At 34.0% G+C, this 17,486-nt stretch overlaps 3 protein-coding genes across 3 annotated transcripts; 1 reads left to right on the top strand and 2 right to left on the bottom strand.

The window, feature by feature from the left end:
* Positions 1-961: 961 nt before the first annotated feature.
* LOC11432502 (protein ALTERED PHOSPHATE STARVATION RESPONSE 1) lies at positions 962-4,437 on the top strand. Its single transcript, XM_003603547.4, has 4 exons — positions 962-2,119; positions 2,328-2,503; positions 2,663-2,886; positions 3,447-4,437. Exons 1-4 carry the CDS (start codon positions 1,168-1,170, stop codon positions 4,231-4,233), a joined length of 2,139 nt encoding a protein of 712 aa, XP_003603595.1. The 5' UTR covers positions 962-1,167; the 3' UTR covers positions 4,234-4,437.
* Positions 4,438-11,563: 7,126 nt separating this feature from the next.
* LOC11428859 (two-on-two hemoglobin-3) lies at positions 11,564-13,158 on the bottom strand. Its single transcript, XM_003603544.4, has 4 exons — positions 12,968-13,158; positions 12,705-12,835; positions 11,897-12,041; positions 11,564-11,812 (listed from the first exon to the last, which is right to left on the bottom strand). Exons 1-4 carry the CDS (start codon positions 13,102-13,104, stop codon positions 11,713-11,715), a joined length of 513 nt encoding a protein of 170 aa, XP_003603592.1. The 5' UTR covers positions 13,105-13,158; the 3' UTR covers positions 11,564-11,712.
* A 1,070-nt stretch (positions 13,159-14,228) lies between these two features.
* On the bottom strand, positions 14,229-16,173 carry LOC11425869 (glycine-rich cell wall structural protein). The gene has a single exon (XM_003603543.3). It carries the CDS (start codon positions 15,609-15,611, stop codon positions 14,433-14,435), a length of 1,179 nt encoding a protein of 392 aa, XP_003603591.1. The 5' UTR covers positions 15,612-16,173; the 3' UTR covers positions 14,229-14,432.
* Between the last annotated feature and the right edge of the window lie 1,313 nt (positions 16,174-17,486).

The following is a 17,486-nucleotide window of genomic DNA, read 5'->3' as shown; positions in this document are numbered from 1 at the left end:
ACCATGAAAATGTGGTAGAATGAGGGAAAAGGATGAATGAAGAGGAATGGAAGAGGAATGGAAGAGGAGAGATCGTGAGAGAAAATGAGTGTTGAAAATGTAGTTCTAAAATTGGAGTATTATGGTCTTTTCAAGGTGTAACTAGTTTTTTTAAAGAGTTAAATAAGTTTTTGGTCTCTGTAAATATATCAAATTTTGGTTTTATGGACATGAAAAACGTGGCATGTTTATGTCTTTATAATTTTTTTAGCGTGACTTTTTAAACTTGTAAATTTTTGAATAACTTTTTACAATCTCATTTAGGACGTTATAAAAAGTTCTTTAACAAGAAGTTGAAATTTTTTTACATTAAAAAATTAAAAGTGAATTTTTAAACTTTCAAAAAGTTAAAGATAAAAACAATGAAAACTATTGGCGATTGAAATCTATTTTTAAATACATCTTTAAAAATTATTAAATTTTTTAAAAGTTTAAGGATAATCAAACATATTTAAATTTAACGGCGACTATAATTTTGCGGTGAAAAATTTGATTGACTCCAACCGTCATTTTTTTTTATGATGATTGGAGTTAATGACTCAAAAAATGACATGTTTGAGTCTTAAACTTAGATTAAATGTGAAAAAACTCTATGAAGTATTAACTTTTTTTATGACTCAAAATTTGATAGAGAGTCTATGAATGTTTATTTATTGAAGTTAAAAACTTATTTAACCTTTTTTTAATGGGTTTGACTAGAAAAAATTAGTTATTTTTGGGTAAAGTTTTTGATTCATTAAAAACAAACGAGTTTCAATTAACTTAATTTAAAATATAATTAATTCAATACTTAAATAAGAAAATATTTGAAAAAAAAAGGTATTTTTAGGAAATTTAAAGAAATGTGAATGTCCACTGAAAATATGACCGTTGTTTAGTATAGACAAAATTAAACTCCTTAGTCTCATCTCATCACCGAATCAAACTAAACAAAACAAATAACTGTGTTGGGTTGTATGTCACTACCTCATTTTTGGAGTTCATCCTTCTCTCTCTTCTGTCCTCTCTTTGTCACCATTCTCATTCTTCTTCACTCAAATCTATAAACCCTTTTCTTCTCAATCCGACGTCGTTTTGTTTTGCTTTCAAGTTCAAATCCAACACACACATTCCATTTTCTAACTCAAAATGGGTTGCGCTCAATCACGCATAGACAATGAAGAATCAGTATCACGTTGCAAAGACCGTAAAAACTTAATGCGTGAAGCTGTCGCCGCTCGTAACGCTTTCGCCGCCGGTCATTCCGGTTACGCCATGGCTCTCAAAAACACCGGCGCCGCTCTATCCGACTATGCTCACGGCGAAACTCATCTTGACGACATTGAGCTTCATCCACCGCCTCTTCATTCTGATCCGCCTCCTCCACCGCCTTTGGAAGAATCCCTCCCTCCTCCACCACCTCTTCCACCTAATTTCTCACCGGCTTCTCTCAAACGCTCTGTAACATTGCCGCCTGTGTCGTTGCAGTTACAGCACCGCAAGATCGGCGGTGGAATTAGTGGTGGAGGTGACATTGTTGAAGAGGTGGAGAAAGGGAAAGGCGGTGATGGTGATGGACTGGTTCACGCGCCTCACGCGCCTCACGCGCCACCTTCTCCTTCTTCTGGGAGTAAAGTGATGCCGCCACCGCCTTTGCCGGATTCGAAGAACATGGCTTGGGATTATTTCTTTATGGATATGGATAATATGGGAAGAGGTTCTTTGAATGAGGAAGATGAGATTGAGAATGAAGAAGGCGAAATTGAAGGTGAGAATGTTGATGTTAATGGAGGACATGTGGAGGATGAGATTGAACCCAAGACACCGGAGAAAGTTGAGGTTGATGTGTATAATAAGGAGCATGGACATGAACATGAACATGAGGATGATGTGATAAGAGAGGCTACACATATTGAACATTCTAAAACTGCTCCTGCTGAGTTTAGAAGAGCAATTAAGGTGGTTCCTTCTGTTACCCTTATGCAGATTCTTAGTTCTCTTGATGATCATTTTCTTAAAGCTTCTGAGACTGCTCAAGATGTTTCTAAGATGCTTGAAGCTACTAGGTTGCATTATCATTCTAATTTCGCCGATGGTCGGGGTAATGTATTTTCTATTAGATTTGTTTCCTTTATTTATTCAATTTCAGTTAATGTTTGTAAATCGCGGGCACCACAAAATCCTTGATGTCATTTTCCAAATTGTGGTCCTAGACCTTTTTTTAAAACACTAATTGTGTAAAGTTTAAGGTTTTTAGTTGGTTGGAATGGACATGTAAGGTTGAGGCTAATTTGCAATGACATGAGCAGGTCACATTGATCATTCTGCTAGAGTCATGCAAGTGATAACATGGAATAGGTCATTCAAGGGTGTATCCAATGGGGAGGGTGCAAAAGATGATTTTGATTCTGAAGATAAAGAAACACATGCCACTGTTTTGGACAAGTTGTTAGCATGGGAAAAGAAACTCTATGAAGAAGTCAAGGTAGATGTCATCTTCCATTTTTTACATTTATACTTTCATTCATCTTATTAGTTAGCTTTCTCATTGTTTTGATTTGATTTGATTTTCCATTGTACTGTTATGTTTTCTATTACTATTAATGAGGGCTTGCCTTTTTAAAATTTCACTTATTGTCGACAGCAAGGTGAGCTTATGAAGTTTGAATATCAAAGAAAAGTTGCAATTCTGAACAAGCAGAAGAAGCGTGGTGCCAGTGTTGAATCATTAGGAAAAACTAAAGCGGCCGTAAGTCATTTACACACAAGATATATTGTTGATATGCAGTCGATGGACTCAACAGTTTCTGAAGTGGACCATATTCGCGATTCTCAGTTGTATCCAAAACTTGTTGCTCTTGTTATTGGGTAAGTATTGCCAATGGGAAATCAAAGAGATATAATTGATTATCCTGTGCTTATTTGATATCTTAGTGGTAGTGAATAACTATGCTTGAATGAAGAATAGTGAAAGAAACTCGAGCCGTTGTGAACTTACTTGAAAACTTCCTTTAACCGATGACAACGTCCTAAGTTTCATGCTTGTTGGCCTGAATTAGTCTTGAATGTGAGATAATCCAGCATCCTAGTAGTAACCGATGTGCAAAATATATTCTAGAAAATCGTAAGTGGGACATCCCAATCGAAAAGCATTTTATTTTGCAGTTTAGTACTTAGATTCTCGATCTATATTTGTCATTTAAATTCTGAGCCTAGATACTGAAGTTTATTTTAATGTTGTAATAAATGTCCTAATAATCGTGTCACTTTACATGTATTGTTTCCTAGTTTTCAATTTGTTCTGGTATTGGCTGCTACATGATCCAAAATTTTGCTAACACACCAATCAAGTACCAAGTTTCTATTTTTTGCATCACAAATGGATTTTATCTTAACCATGATTCACGAATCTACTTGATTTCTTTCAGGATGGCCAATATGTGGGAGAATATGTTCATGCATCATGACAGCCAGCTGAAAATAGTTACAGACCTCAAATCTCTTGATATTTCTCAAGATCATAAGGAAACAACCAAGCATCATTACGACCGCACCGTGCAGCTTTGGAATGTAATCCAAGAATGGGAGTCACAATTTGAGAAGCTTGTGACTCAACAGAAGCATTACATCCAAGCTCTTTTTAGCTGGCTCAAGTTAAATCTCATTCCCATCGAAAGCAACCTAAAAGAAAAAATCTCGTCTCCGCCAAGAGCCCAAAATCCACCAATCCAAGCCCTTCTTTATGCATGGCATGATTATCTCGACAAGCTTCCTGACGAGCTAGCGAAATCTGCTATTACCTCATTTGCTGCAGTGATAAAGACGATCATACTTCAGCAGGAGGAAGAGATGAAGTTAAAGGAGAAATGTGAGGAAACTAGAAAGGAATTCTTGAGGAAAAACCAAGCTTTTGAAGAATGGTACCAGAAGCATTTACAGCGAAGGGGGCCCGATGATCCAGAAAGAGATGATGTAAATACAAACAATCCGGTCTCGGAGAAGCAGTTTGTCGTGGAGAGCTTGAAGAAGAGATTAGAAGAAGAAACTGAATCTCACAAAAAATTGTGTGTTCAAGTAAGAGAGAAATCACTCCAGAGTCTCAAAACTCGCTTGCCTGAGCTCTTCCGTGCGTTATCGGATTATACTCAGGCGTGTTCTGATGCTTATGAGAAACTGAAGTCAATTGCACACTCTCAAGGTGGTGGTGCGGCGTGACAAGTTTTTCTGTTCTTTCTCTTTTGAGAAAGTTAGTTTATGTGTAATTTTAAACCTAAGTTAAGCTGCATCCTCACACACGAAAGCAGCATACATGTTTTAGCTGAACATGCTGATTTATCAATCTTGTGTGAAAATTTTGCCATAGCTTTGTAGGTTCTAACCATCCTTAATTATGGAAAGCACATTTGCTTAAGTGTTCAATTATGTGCCTTAAGATAGTGTTGTGTAGGGTAATATTAAATTATTAATTATTTAAGTTGAAAATTCAAAAGTTCCTATCAAATTTAAGTTAGTCATAGCATATGTTATGACTCATTATGCTATTGACATGGATCTAAGTGTATGTTTCGTTTCACTTTTAAAGGAATTAAAAGTGATTCTAACATGTTTGGTTCCTTTAGAGGAGAATTGATTTTTCCTCTTTACTTATTTTATTTTAGATCGCAAAATAAAAAATACACTAAACAACAAAGTGCATACATATAGTCAGAGAAATGTGTTCATTATCCTTGACTTGTGAAAAATGAAGATGGAAAAGGAATCTCAACTTCAGTGGCGGTATCTGGTTTGGCAGTATTTACACCGGTGGAATAAGTTAAAATCTTCAATTATGGTCAGAATAGTATCCATGTGAAACTGATGAAAGGAAAATATATATATATATATATATATTTTTTTTTTTTTTACCAAAGGAAAATATTTTATTTAAATATAATATACAGGAATTAAATTACATCCTGAGTTGGTGAAATAAGAATCCTATATTTTGTAGAAGGTAGAATAAGAAAATGGGTAAGGTGATAGAATTTAGGGTTAATTATATCCTGAGTTGGTGAAATAAGAATCCTATATTTTGTAGAAGGTAGAATTAGAAAATGGGTAAGGTGATAGAATTTAGCGTTAATTATGTTTTAGGTCTTATAAATAGGCGCGTTTCTAACATTAGTCCTTACTTACATTCTATTAAATTTTTGGTCCATGACATTTTTTTTCCGTTAGCAAAATAGGTCCTCGCTGTTAATTGTTGCTGATTGAGCAAACGGAAGCACACGTGGATGCCACATCTGACTTTTTTTTTGTTGGGTTAAATATGTTTTTAGTCCCTATAAAATTGAGGCATTTTAAGTTTAGTCCTTACTTAATTTTAATAGTTGTTTTAGTCCTTACAAAAATACAATGCATTCAATATTATTCTCTGCTCAATTCAAATTTGTTTAATTTATTCTTAAACTCTTAAGTTTTTTAACAATTTTTTGTAGACGTGTTAAGAATATTACTAAAAGTTCCGCCGCAAAATTTGATTTATATGTCCATATTTTATTACTTTTATCTTTAACTTTTATTGTTTTCAAAAATTCATATTTAATTCGTTTCATGTTAAAAAATTCTAAATTTTTTTAATTGAACCTTTCATAGTGTTCTAAACTTGTCTCAAAAAATTCGTTCAAAAATTTAAGAGTTTAAGGAAAATTAAACAAACTTTGTTTTAGTAGGGACTAAAATTATAAGTAATATTTTTTTTTTGTAGGGACTAAAAAAACCTACTAAAACTAGTTATGATAGTATTTTCATCAAGAAAATATATTTTTGACTAGTAATTATTCCAAAAAAAACTATCAATTCGGCAACAAAACCACTCATGCCCGACAATGCAAAAGAAGTCATTGATAAGATAGTGAAAATCGTGAATATTTTTGGCATTGGGATAGTCATTCCACCCATTTCGTCAAGATAAAGAAGACGGTAGTCTATCATAACAAAAGATATTGACCAAAAGATGTTGAAGCGGCATAGATTATTTGAGCAGAACCTAATATCTAACCAGGGGCAAAATATTGAATGGGCGTGGAAAAATAATTCCATATTAATTCGAACCAACCCATATGCTTCCATTTCATGCAAAATTAGTGGCAGTATACAAGATGCCTACAGATTAACCAAAGAGTAATGCTTAACACATCTACAAAAAATTGTTAAAAAACTTAAGAGTTTAAGCATAAATTAAACAAATTTGAATTGAGCAAGGACTAATACTGAGTGTATAATATTTTTGTAAGGATTAAAACAACTATTAAAATTAAATAAGGACTAAACTTAAAATGCCTCAATTTTATAGAGACTAAAAATATATTTAACCCAACAAAAAAAGTCAGATGTGACATCCACGTGTGCTTCACCGTTTGCTCAATCAGCAACAATTAACAGCGATGACCTATTTTGTTAAAGGAAAAAAATGTTGGGGACCAAAAATTTAATAAAATTTAAGTAGGGACTAATGTTGAAAACGCGCCTATTTATAGAGACTTAAAACATATTTAACCCTGAAGGGTGTGATTGGAATACTGTTTATTTATTCTTATTTTTAATACTCAAAGCTTAAATTTTCATATTTGGCGGTGCATGTGTAAAACAATGACTCGTTCTGCAGTAGTATAACTTTGACACTTCAAATGAATACACTTCATTTATTATTGTTTTTTCTCTTTAATATCCAATGGCTGTTTTACATTACATGAGACTTTTATAGAATTTCAAAGTGTCTAAATCACCTGGTTGTTGCCATGGTGGCCGATCTAAGCCTAATTTCACCTCATCAATTATTATATAAAGGATTATGGATAAAGATTAAGGACAGGACAGTTTCACACCAACAAAGAGACACAACTACCTTCAAATACTTGGTAGTTATAGACATTGTAAGTAAAAAAAAAAAAAAAAAAAAAACCCTTTAAATATATAGAAAGGGATATGCCAAAAAATTCCATTCACCTTGGCTTTAAGCTTATGAAGGAAAACTTGATATAGTGATAGAAAATGGACATGAAGAAGTACATGTTTGGTTCAAGAAGGGAAGCAAGGTTAGGTAGGAGCTACACAACAAAGACAAATTATCATAGCAATATTTCACCAAGCAACTATGATGGTAGCAAAAAAACAGTATGGCAGAAGATTTGGAAAAAGCTAAAAAGAGATAAGAAGAAAGTTTTCAATTCTCCTTCTCCTTCTACTATAGTTGAAGATGGTGTATCATATGATCAAGATACATACTCAATGAATTTTGATCATGGAACAGGTTGGATGGAACCAGATAATCTCCCTCGTTCATTTTCAGCTCGGTATGCTGATCCATGTTGGATCTTAACACCTAAATATTTAGTTGGTCGATGATTATATTTTTTTTTTCTGTTCTCTATTTCAGAGTCCATTTTTCTATATCATCGCAAAATTTTATCTGATTATTGAGGTGTTGATCAGATTTACCAAAATTTGAATCAACTTAGAGTGTGCAATCTATGATTGTAAATTTATTAGAGAAACAATAAAATATACATAGAAATCTTAAGAGAAATTTAGTATGGATAAGTTTTTCACGAAAGTCATGAATGTCTAGCTGTGAATTTTGTATATGATAGAAAAAAACAATGCTATAGATTGCAAGAAAAAACATAACGAATGCATAGCGACAAACTATGATCGGTTGATTCACATCACCAGCAATGCTATATCTCTAGAAAAATAACATCAAGAATTCTTCAAGAATAAAGAGCAGCCAATCACAATGCACTATTTGCCACAATTCAAGGAGGTGTGACTGAAAAATATAAAGTGAACAAATAAATTATGCAATTAAAACTTGTCAGCTGTGTATTGAAAAATTCTTGATGCTGTTTTTATAGAGAAATAACATTTTCCTTCACACCACTACCTGGGTGGGTGTTTTGCGGAAAATAGGGAACTTAAAGCAAAATTTAAAAACCTTTTTGCTATGTATAACACTTTCCAAATATATATTTATCACTTGAAACTTTATCTTTGCATCATCTCAAGTTTAAACAATAGATTATAAAAGAGCGCTTGAATGGAATGATTCAAGTATCTTTGAGCATAATCAAAGAGAATAAATGTGAATACAACAATGTTAAAATTTTTAAGATAGATGTCCGGTTTGTTGGTTTGCAAGTGTGAGTTATATGTCCCACATCGGATAAAATAGTAAAGATTGAACACCTTATAAGTAAGAGGACTCATAAATCTAACATATTATCTTAAGGTTTTGGGTAAGAGTGTGATGTCTCTCTTGCTTGAGTGGTTGTTCCATCCTCGACGTGGACGGTCCCCCCTAACTCCCGAACACGGTTCAAGATATCAAAGATTGTACAAAGGTGATAATTGTTGCACCTAAACCCTTGATTTTTTTGTTTTCATTTACCTTTTTTTTTCCTAACACTTAATGGCGTTACATTCCGAGTTGTGATATCAAGTTGTGGATTTTGTGTTTGTTCTTTCTAGCAAGTAGCAACTCAATAATGATTTGCTGTTCAGAATTGACCTCATTGTCGCAATGAAGGAAAACTACAGCAGACCATAATAAAATAAAAAAGTATACGAAGGTTGAATGTTTCTGACTTTTGTGTCTTACCTAGTAAAAAAATGAAAGGTAAATGCAATGCTGCTACTTTTTTTATTGTTCCCAACAGAAAATGTTCCATATCATTACTTTAAAATCTTACCGACCATGAACAATTTTGTATGAGACATTACTAACTTTTCGGTCGGATTCCATATTACTAGAGTTTCTTCTCATAAAAATCGAATGATTGATGTGAAAAAAAGTTACGTTATTCCTTAAAAAAAAAAAAGTTACGTTATATTTTTTTTTAATTTCATAGATCATGAAAAAGTTCATTTTTTTCTCTTTTTGCTTTCCACTTTTTCCCTGCGGTAGTGGTAAATTATTATACCTTGCTAAACCCTATTTATATGTTAACCCAATTCACATATGTATACACGTTAATTCAGTTCATCTATATATACGTTAATGAGTACGCATGTGAACCGAAAACTATTGGAATTTAAATAGGGTTGGTTAGATCTCTCCCTCTCCAATAAGCCGGCTCTAGTTTTTTCTCTTTAAGTTTTCTCTTATTGTTTCTTCATTGAGAGATGGTTTTGGGTCAATTATTGACCTAAAATCACCCCTCTTCATCTTTTTCTCTATATTTCAATCTAAATAAGTGATTTTCATATAGATCTAGGTTTTTTTCTTTGTGATTTCATCATCTAAGTGTGATGGTTTATTGTTCGTCGTCTTATGCGGCGTGTTTCATTTTCCGTCCTCGTGCGGTGTTCATTTGATTTATATTGAAAGATCGATTATTCAATCGAAGATTTGGGCGTCAACGTTGCAGATCCGGAGGCCATGGATATTCGGGTCACTTAAATTTTATCATATGTTTTTGTAGGCATTATACAGTTATATGCTATTAACTTGGATGATATGGGTTTGTTCGCAGATTCATCCTTTACGTTTTTAGCGGTGTTGAATGATGTAATATCTCGATTTGAATGAATGAATATCATTTTGTTTTTGTAAAAAAAAAAGGGTTGGTTAGTGTCGTCGTATTGACTAGAAATGAGCTACAAGAGTGATATATACAATAATAACAAGTGATTCATATACTTAATAAATCAAGATTTTAGATAAAGATGCGTTGTGAAAGTCTTTTAATAGTCCAAATCATTAACTTGTTGTGCTCTTCTGGACTACAACAAAAATATATATGTTGACGTGAACTAAGATACGTTAGACGAACGTGGAAATTATGGATTTACAAGTGTTATTCACGTAAAAGGTATATGTTAACGTGAATTAAGATACGTTAGGCGAACGTGAAAATTATGGATTTACAAGTGTTATTCACGTAAAAGGATTTGAAAGTTATATGTGGCAAAACTATTTTTTGACCTATTGAGGATTTTTGGACCTAGAAAAAATGAAAGGGAAATGCTGGTACTTTTTTTTTATTGTTCCAAACAAGAAATGTTCCCCTATCATGTAACAATTGTAAGTTAGAGTTCGATCAAGAGTGAAAATATTTTTTTTGAAAAAAGGATCACGAGTGGAAGGTTTTTTTTAGATTACTCTCTTTTATTTAGAGGGTATTTTATCCTCTAATGATATCAACCAATCAAAATGTAATATACATTGACAATATTAAATGTCATAAATGAGTCAATTTTTTTCCAAAATAAGAATCAATTACAATCATAAGGTAACTTTTAATACTTTTAGAAAAATCAAGTCATCATACCTATAATTAAGATAATGATTACACCTCAAGTCAACATTAAATGACATGATTACTTTTAATCTTTAATTAAGATAAAAGACCCATAATGTAATATTGCCTTAATTATATTTAGGTGTTCAATCTTAATTAATTTACACTACATGACTGACTTAGAACAATTAAAATTTCACATCAAATTTCTTTCATCTGAATGTCCTTAAATTTATCAATTATATTCATAAAATTTATTCCTCCCATTTTGATTGTTCAATTTTGTCGTTCCCAACTGCCGCATTTTTCAATTTTCGTGAGAATCGTCATGATTTCAAATATCGTGAGAATTGCCGTTATTCTAGTACAACATTAGGTATGATGACTTGATTTTTATTTTTGATTTGATTTTTCTTGGTTGTGAGGTAGTTAATTATAACAATTGAGTAAATCATCCGTTGTACTTTGAGGGCTGCTAGCATGTGTTGCCGCTGTGATGTTGTGGGAGTTTGCCAGCATTTTTTTGGTTGCTGCTGAAATAGTTATGTGATGAGGCTTTTGTTCTTTTATTTGGACTTAAAAGGCTTTTGCTGATAGTGAGACAGGTCTATGCGTGTTAACAGATTTTATTAGGTTGGCTGCTTAAATAAAAAAAATAAGTCACGATACCTGACACGGTTCTAGAAACAACGACAATTCTCACGATAATTGGAAATTGCGGTAATTTGAAACGATAAAATTGAACAATTAAAATGGGAAGAGGAATGAAAAAAAAACTATATGTTGAGATCAGACAGATTAATTATTGTGTGTGAAAATGTTTTTTAACTTGGTGAAAGAAGTTTGGTATTTGGTAAGCATTTAAATATTGCATTTATGTGATAGAAGATATTGACCGAGAGAAGAGATTCAAATGTTGAGAAAATGGTGGTTGTGCCTGTGTCAGTGTGCTCTACTTGTAAATACCCCAATGACAAAGTTATTGGATGAATTTGGGGTGTTTGTGGTTTGGTTTAGAACATATTTAGGGTAAAGATTCATACGGTCAAGAGATTAAAATGACAAACGGTTCAGTTCGGTTTGAATTGCTTCATGAAAATCTAATCTGATCAAAAGCAATTTGGATTAGACTGATTCATTTGATTTTATGATGGTATATTTATACTATGTCAAATATAATTGGTCCCTGTATTAGTGTCTCAAATTCATTTAGCAAATTTAGAGCATGATTGCAAAGTTTTGTCTAAATCGGGTGCTACGAAAGATTTGAAATATGAACAACGACATGAACATCAATAAAAAAAATTTGTTACAAGATCATCAACAATAATTGATGCCGGATAGATTTGAAAAACTATATAAATTGTATAATACTAGTTGATAGATCCTTCAACCTTTTGCAGAAATAAAAATGCTAAAAGTTTTTACATGGATGCCTTCCATCTGCATCCTTGCAAGGGTGAAGGCTTTGATTCTTTTGTTCAACTCCAGCAACAAGAAAATATGCAGTGTGCCTGAAAACATAAGGTTGCTATTTATTTTTATTGATTTGATTTCTACAATGTGATCATATAATTGAATTGGGGAAGATAATAAACCTGAAAAAGTTCATCAACATTATCTTGGAATCATGATCTATATCTGAAATGTTGTCCAATGCTTGTTGCATATGAAGTAACCACCTCTCGGCAGCTTCATGTGTCACAGGAAATGGTCGATGTCTAGCAATTAGAGCAGGATGTCCTGTAATGTGAAGTACGGCATCAAAGATTTTGAATTTCAAGTTGCTTTGTTTTATTATTACTCTATTTTCAGTGTGATATATCAATATATAAAATTCTTTCCATTTTCTGTGATTCTGTTGTCTAAAACTTTCCATTTCAATAGGGGGAAAAATCAATTTTGAAATTTATAAGGACAAAATAAACAAGATAAGTGGATGGAATAGCAAAATGAACTAAGCCACACGTTTATTAGAGATATATAAGGACCTAAATATAAGTTTCAAAGCTTAGGCAATAATCACTTATAAACTCATTTTGTAGTAAGTTCAAAACCTGTCATTTTACTAAGCATCCAATAAAGAAGAGTATCATTGACTAAATCACATACACTAAAAAAAATTGTTAGTAGGTGTTAAATTAATAGTATTTTTCTAAATATATCTATCATAGTATTTATTTATTTATTTGAAAAAATCTATCATATTGTTTTCTTACTTGAGTACAAAAAAAATCAGTAAAATAGTAATCACTAATTAAAAGTATTTATTTTTCTGAAAAGTTAAAAAACTAAAAGTGTTTCTATAAAAAAAAGACTGTTTGTTTATAGTTCTAATGCTGGTGAAGTATGAAGGTTTAATAAATAAAAATATGAATAATAAAAAATAAAATAAAGAATATTGACCTCTTCTTTGAGAATACAGAGGAGGACCTCCCATTCTCTGTACCAAGAATTCGTACTGATTTTGAATTGCTTTGTCTTTATCAGATTTGGCGAATATTGAACGAAACCACTCCTCATCGTCAACATAAACTCTATTATTTATAGCACAACCATTAATTATCATGAACATAGTGAAGAAAGATTATTTAATATTGAAATATATATATATATATATATATATATATATATATATATATATATATATATATATATATATAGAGAACCTGTTGTAGAAATTGGTGGAAAGGTTAATGAAAGTTTGAAGGCCTAGCTTTTGAAACAAGTTAGTGTCATCAATGGCAAAAGCATGATTTGTCTCAACACCACTCCATTCAGAAGCCTTCTCTTGCAGATTCTGCATCTTATTCTCTAATGTCTATGTATGTATGTGTGTGTGATGAAGCAAACTGCTTTGTCGCTTCCATATTATATAGAGCTTGTGGGGTTTGCGTGGATTGCACGGTCTTCGTGAAAATGATACGGTAAATATCATAACATCATGAATTAAATAATCATTTTTTGTTAAAAAAAAAATATATCATTTATTTTATTTACTACAATCGTTATTCGAGTCGTGAGCATAACTTAGTTAGTAAAGACATTACAATATATAAATATCTGGGTTCCAAACAATCAACTCAAATAAAATTCAACTTGGTCATCCAATTTGATAATCATGTGTCCCAATCAAAGATTTCAGTTCAGCGAAGTAATTTGGCAAATTTTGCCACCTGATTTATGAAAACTCTATTAATGCAGACTCTACTATACCCCTTCAATTCACCTAATAAGCAAATTATCATTTCCATGCGTTTACACATAGCTATAGGCAGGGGAGTCAAGAATTAATATATCAAAGATTGCTAAACAGAGTAGCAAAAGTCACAATATATTGATTTTTTTGAGTGGACAGTATATTGCATTGAGGAGTTGTATGCAATAAATGAGAAAGCTTAATTGTAGGGTAACCTTATACGATAGTTTTACTCACTAGCCATATTAAATTGATGTTTTAGTCCTTGCAATGCATTGTAAGTAGATTGAACATAGCTCTCATGATTCATTTAACTGCATGCATGCCTATGTTAAAAAGAATGGGGCTACCATCTTCCAATTTGTTATCTTCTATACATAGATACATATATAGAAGATCTAAAGCAAGAAGCATTAAGAGCAACCAACAAATCACCCTGACAACAATCAAGACCCAGCATAGTCTCTCTCACATCTTTATTTTGTTGGGGCTCGTATCATGTTTTGGTGACACCAGCTGACTAAGAGGGTCTCTAAAAATTTCAGTTTTACTTTTATATGTAAATTTAGCTAGGTAGGTAAAAAGGAGCAGTATCGTACTGTGCAATAAATGGAACCATCAGGTAATTTGCTTAACAGCCAAGCCATTCTTGACACTTTAGTTGGATTGGATCTATTATCTAGTCAAGTTTTGTGATCTCAAGTAAGAAAATGAGCCGTTTGAAAGAATAATTGAAGAGAAAGACAGAGATCACATTACAGATGTTTATAAGCAAATAATACTCATTAATTAAGAATACCAATATAAAGCATAATTAATACTATTTGAATCACACAAAAGAGAGGATTGTAGCTTGACTAAAAATTACTAGGCATTCATAGTTTAAAACAGATATATAATGACTCAGTATCAACATTCAACACTAGTAATACCGCCTAAGGGCTGCTGCCACCACCGGCTCCAGCGCCACCGCCAACTCCAATACCAGCACCGACTCCAAAGCCGCCTCCTCCACCACCGCCGACTCCTCCCCCAAGGCCTACTCCTTTTCCAAATCCACCACCAACACCAACCCCTCCACCAGCACCTCCGCCTACACCACCACCCCCGCCAAAACCACCTCCTCCAGCAGCTCCACCTCCAATCCCACCACCCGCTCCTACACCGCCTCCACCTCCTGCTCCTCCACCAAAGCCACCACCACCTCCTGCTCCCCCACCAATGCCGCCGCCACCTCCCGTCCCTCCACCAATGCCACCACCGATACCATGGCCTAGTCCACCTCCACCACCAACACCTATGCCATGGCCTAATCCACCTCCACCTCCAATGCCACCACCACCTCCTGCTCCTCCACCAATGCCACCACCAATACCATGACCCAATCCTCCTCCACCACCAATGCCGCCGCCAACACCTGCTCCTCCACCAATGCCACCACCGATACCATGACCCAATCCTCCTCCACCGCCAATGCCACCTCCAACACCATGACCTAATCCTCCACCATGACCAAGCCCACCACCTCCGCCAATGCCACCACCTACACCATGTCCAAGCCCCCCACCACCACCAAGTCCACCTCCACCTCCACCTCCTAGACCCCCACCACCACCTACTCCTCCGCCAATCCCACCACCATGACCAAGTCCACCACCGGCACCACCACCAAATCCGCCTCCACCTCCTAAACCACCGTCTGCACCTCCACCAATGCCGCCTCCAACACCATGACCAAGCCCACCACCGCCACCAAGTCCACTTCCTCCATCTCCACCAATGCCCCCACCAATCCCATGTCCAAGCCCTCCACCAGCACCAAGTCCTCCACCTCCTCCGACACCCCCACCAATGCCACCACCAACTCCACCTCCAAAACCCCCACCAATGCCACCTCCTAGTCCTAAACCTCCACCAGCACCAATGCCACCACCACCAAACCTTCCATGTTTGAATCCGTGACCTAACAAATGTGGTGGATGAATGAATGGTGGATGAATCAAATGCTTATCATCCTTAACTTGTCTACCATCCGCCACTTCAAACAAGCCAGTGACAAGTAGAATATTGCACAGGATGAAAGCAACCACAACGCCATTAGAAAAAACTCTCATTGTTAGTGAACTTAATGAATGTGTAGTATTGAAGGAAGGAGTAGTGAGGTTATATTATATAGTGAAGGATGAAAGGTTGATTTCAAATTTCAATATTTCTCAACTGCCACATTTGAAAGAGGAGTAAATGAATAATAAATATTTCCAACTGTCCTCTTCTCTTCTCTTCTCCTCTCAAACACGCTCACTGCTGAATGCTGATCTCTAAAAATAAACTCATGCATGTTTTTCTTTGTGATACGGTAACATGGTTTTTTACTGCTTTTTCTTTTACACCTTATTGGCCATTACCTATTTCAATCTCGTTGATCTGCACAGGGGGTCTTACACTCTAGTAAGCTGCTTCTGTCGTATTTATTAATGTCTTCCACTGATAAGCATTAATGTCTCTACCAACCAATGTTCTCTAACTGAACTCTACTATTCTATTGGTGCTACTGCTAGTATTCCGTTCTATGGGATCAAGGCTAACAGAGTGTTTCAATATAGATTGATACTTGTGAAAATGACATGTATATCAATTTAACTTTAATGTGTTTGTTTGGAAGAAGAAATCAATTTTAAACAAGTTTTCTTGTGCAAAACTTCTTTAAAAATCTGATTTTATTTAGAGAAAATTACATGAGTATTGCTGTTGACACATGTTGTTTGGCTGAAAAACACATGTAAAATACTAAAATACCCTTCAGCAGTTAATTGCTGAGGAAGTCCAAAATCAGCTGCAGTTAACTACCGAGGAAAACCTCGGCAGTTAACTGCCGAAATTCAGTTTCACCCATGTAGAGCATTTTCTTCCATTCTGTAGTCATTAATGCATTTTGCTTTAATTATGCCCCCATTGATTTGATTGTAATTAAGATTTAAGATTTTTAGTTAGCACTATACACACTAAGAAGGTCAATTAGAAAGTTTTATTGAAGTTAAATTATATATTTAATTGAGCTGCGCAAGTCAATTATCTTTTATGGATAAGAACCAAGTGAATTTGTTTTTTTAGAGGAGCAAGTGATTTATTTTATCATTATAAAGAATTATTTTTTCTGGATAAGAACCAAATTCGTCATATTTGCGGGGATCAAAATCATATTTTAACCTTTAAAGAATAATTACTTAATTTAGAATGGTTAAAGAGTGCCCTGGAGACACTCGTTAACAAGACCTTATAAATAATTAACTTCTTCAATCAAGGTCTCTGATATCAGAGCAATGAAAAAGTGCCAAAGCTATAGAAGGCTAGATTGATTCATAAATATCCCAAGGTAAAATACAACTTGAAAATATCAAAATATTGTGAGATTGTTGTAGAATTAGAACAAAAACGGATCCACCATCATTAATTACTTTTTATTTTGTGTGTGTTTATCTCCTCAAATGGTAGAAAAGGAGAGGATTATAAATGGAGAGAATTTGGAGCATTGTGAAGTGATGGACATACAGTAGTTGCACGTATTGTGTTCCACGATGCAAGAATGTCTTGATAAATTTGAAAATGTCGAGACTTCTTCCAAAGTGACATTAACAAATACATCATTCGGTCACTATTATAAGCAAAAATCTATTTTTTAAGTTCATTCAATAAATGATGTATGTGGACCACATACATCATTTATTGAATGAATTTAAAAAGTAAAATTTTGTTTATAATAAATCAGGCTTTGAGAATCCCTTGCTTATTGTCTAAATCATGAATCCCTTTCACCAATACAACCATTTGTTAGATCAAACAATTCAATGGAAAACACAATAATAAGTCAGGCTTTTAGAAGGCATAAGAAATTTGTTGGGAAATGCCAGTACAATTTCTCTCCTCCGTGAACTCAAAATAGACACTTTAGCGAAAACGTAAAATGACACACAATAAAATTTTAGCGTGGA

This window comes from Medicago truncatula, chromosome 3 (assembly GCF_003473485.1).
Source record: "Medicago truncatula cultivar Jemalong A17 chromosome 3, MtrunA17r5.0-ANR, whole genome shotgun sequence".
Taxonomy (NCBI): domain Eukaryota; kingdom Viridiplantae; phylum Streptophyta; class Magnoliopsida; order Fabales; family Fabaceae; genus Medicago; species Medicago truncatula.
The sequence above is the reverse complement of the archived record's forward strand: the minus strand, read 5'-3'. Positions and strand labels throughout refer to the sequence as shown.

What these genes read in the sequence shown, in the direction of transcription:
- LOC11428859 (XM_003603544.4), bottom strand. Translation starts at nt 13,104, where the DNA reads ATGCAGAATCTGCAAGAGAAGGCTTCTGAATGGAGTGGTGTTGAGACA. An exon ending in TCCACCAATTTCTACAACAG is followed by an intron (nt 12,836 to 12,967) that starts GTTCTCTATATA and finishes TATAAATAATAG; the next exon opens with AGTTTATGTTGACGATGAGG. An exon ending in TCTGTATTCTCAAAGAAGAG is followed by an intron (nt 12,042 to 12,704) that starts GTCAATATTCTT and finishes TTCACATTACAG; the next exon opens with GACATCCTGCTCTAATTGCT.
- LOC11432502 (XM_003603547.4), top strand. Translation starts at nt 1,168, where the DNA reads ATGGGTTGCGCTCAATCACGCATAGACAATGAAGAATCAGTATCACGT. An exon ending in TAATTTCGCCGATGGTCGGG is followed by an intron (nt 2,120 to 2,327) that starts GTAATGTATTTT and finishes TGACATGAGCAG; the next exon opens with GTCACATTGATCATTCTGCT. An exon ending in AACTCTATGAAGAAGTCAAG is followed by an intron (nt 2,504 to 2,662) that starts GTAGATGTCATC and finishes TATTGTCGACAG; the next exon opens with CAAGGTGAGCTTATGAAGTT.
- LOC11425869 (XM_003603543.3), bottom strand. Translation starts at nt 15,611, where the DNA reads ATGAGAGTTTTTTCTAATGGCGTTGTGGTTGCTTTCATCCTGTGCAAT.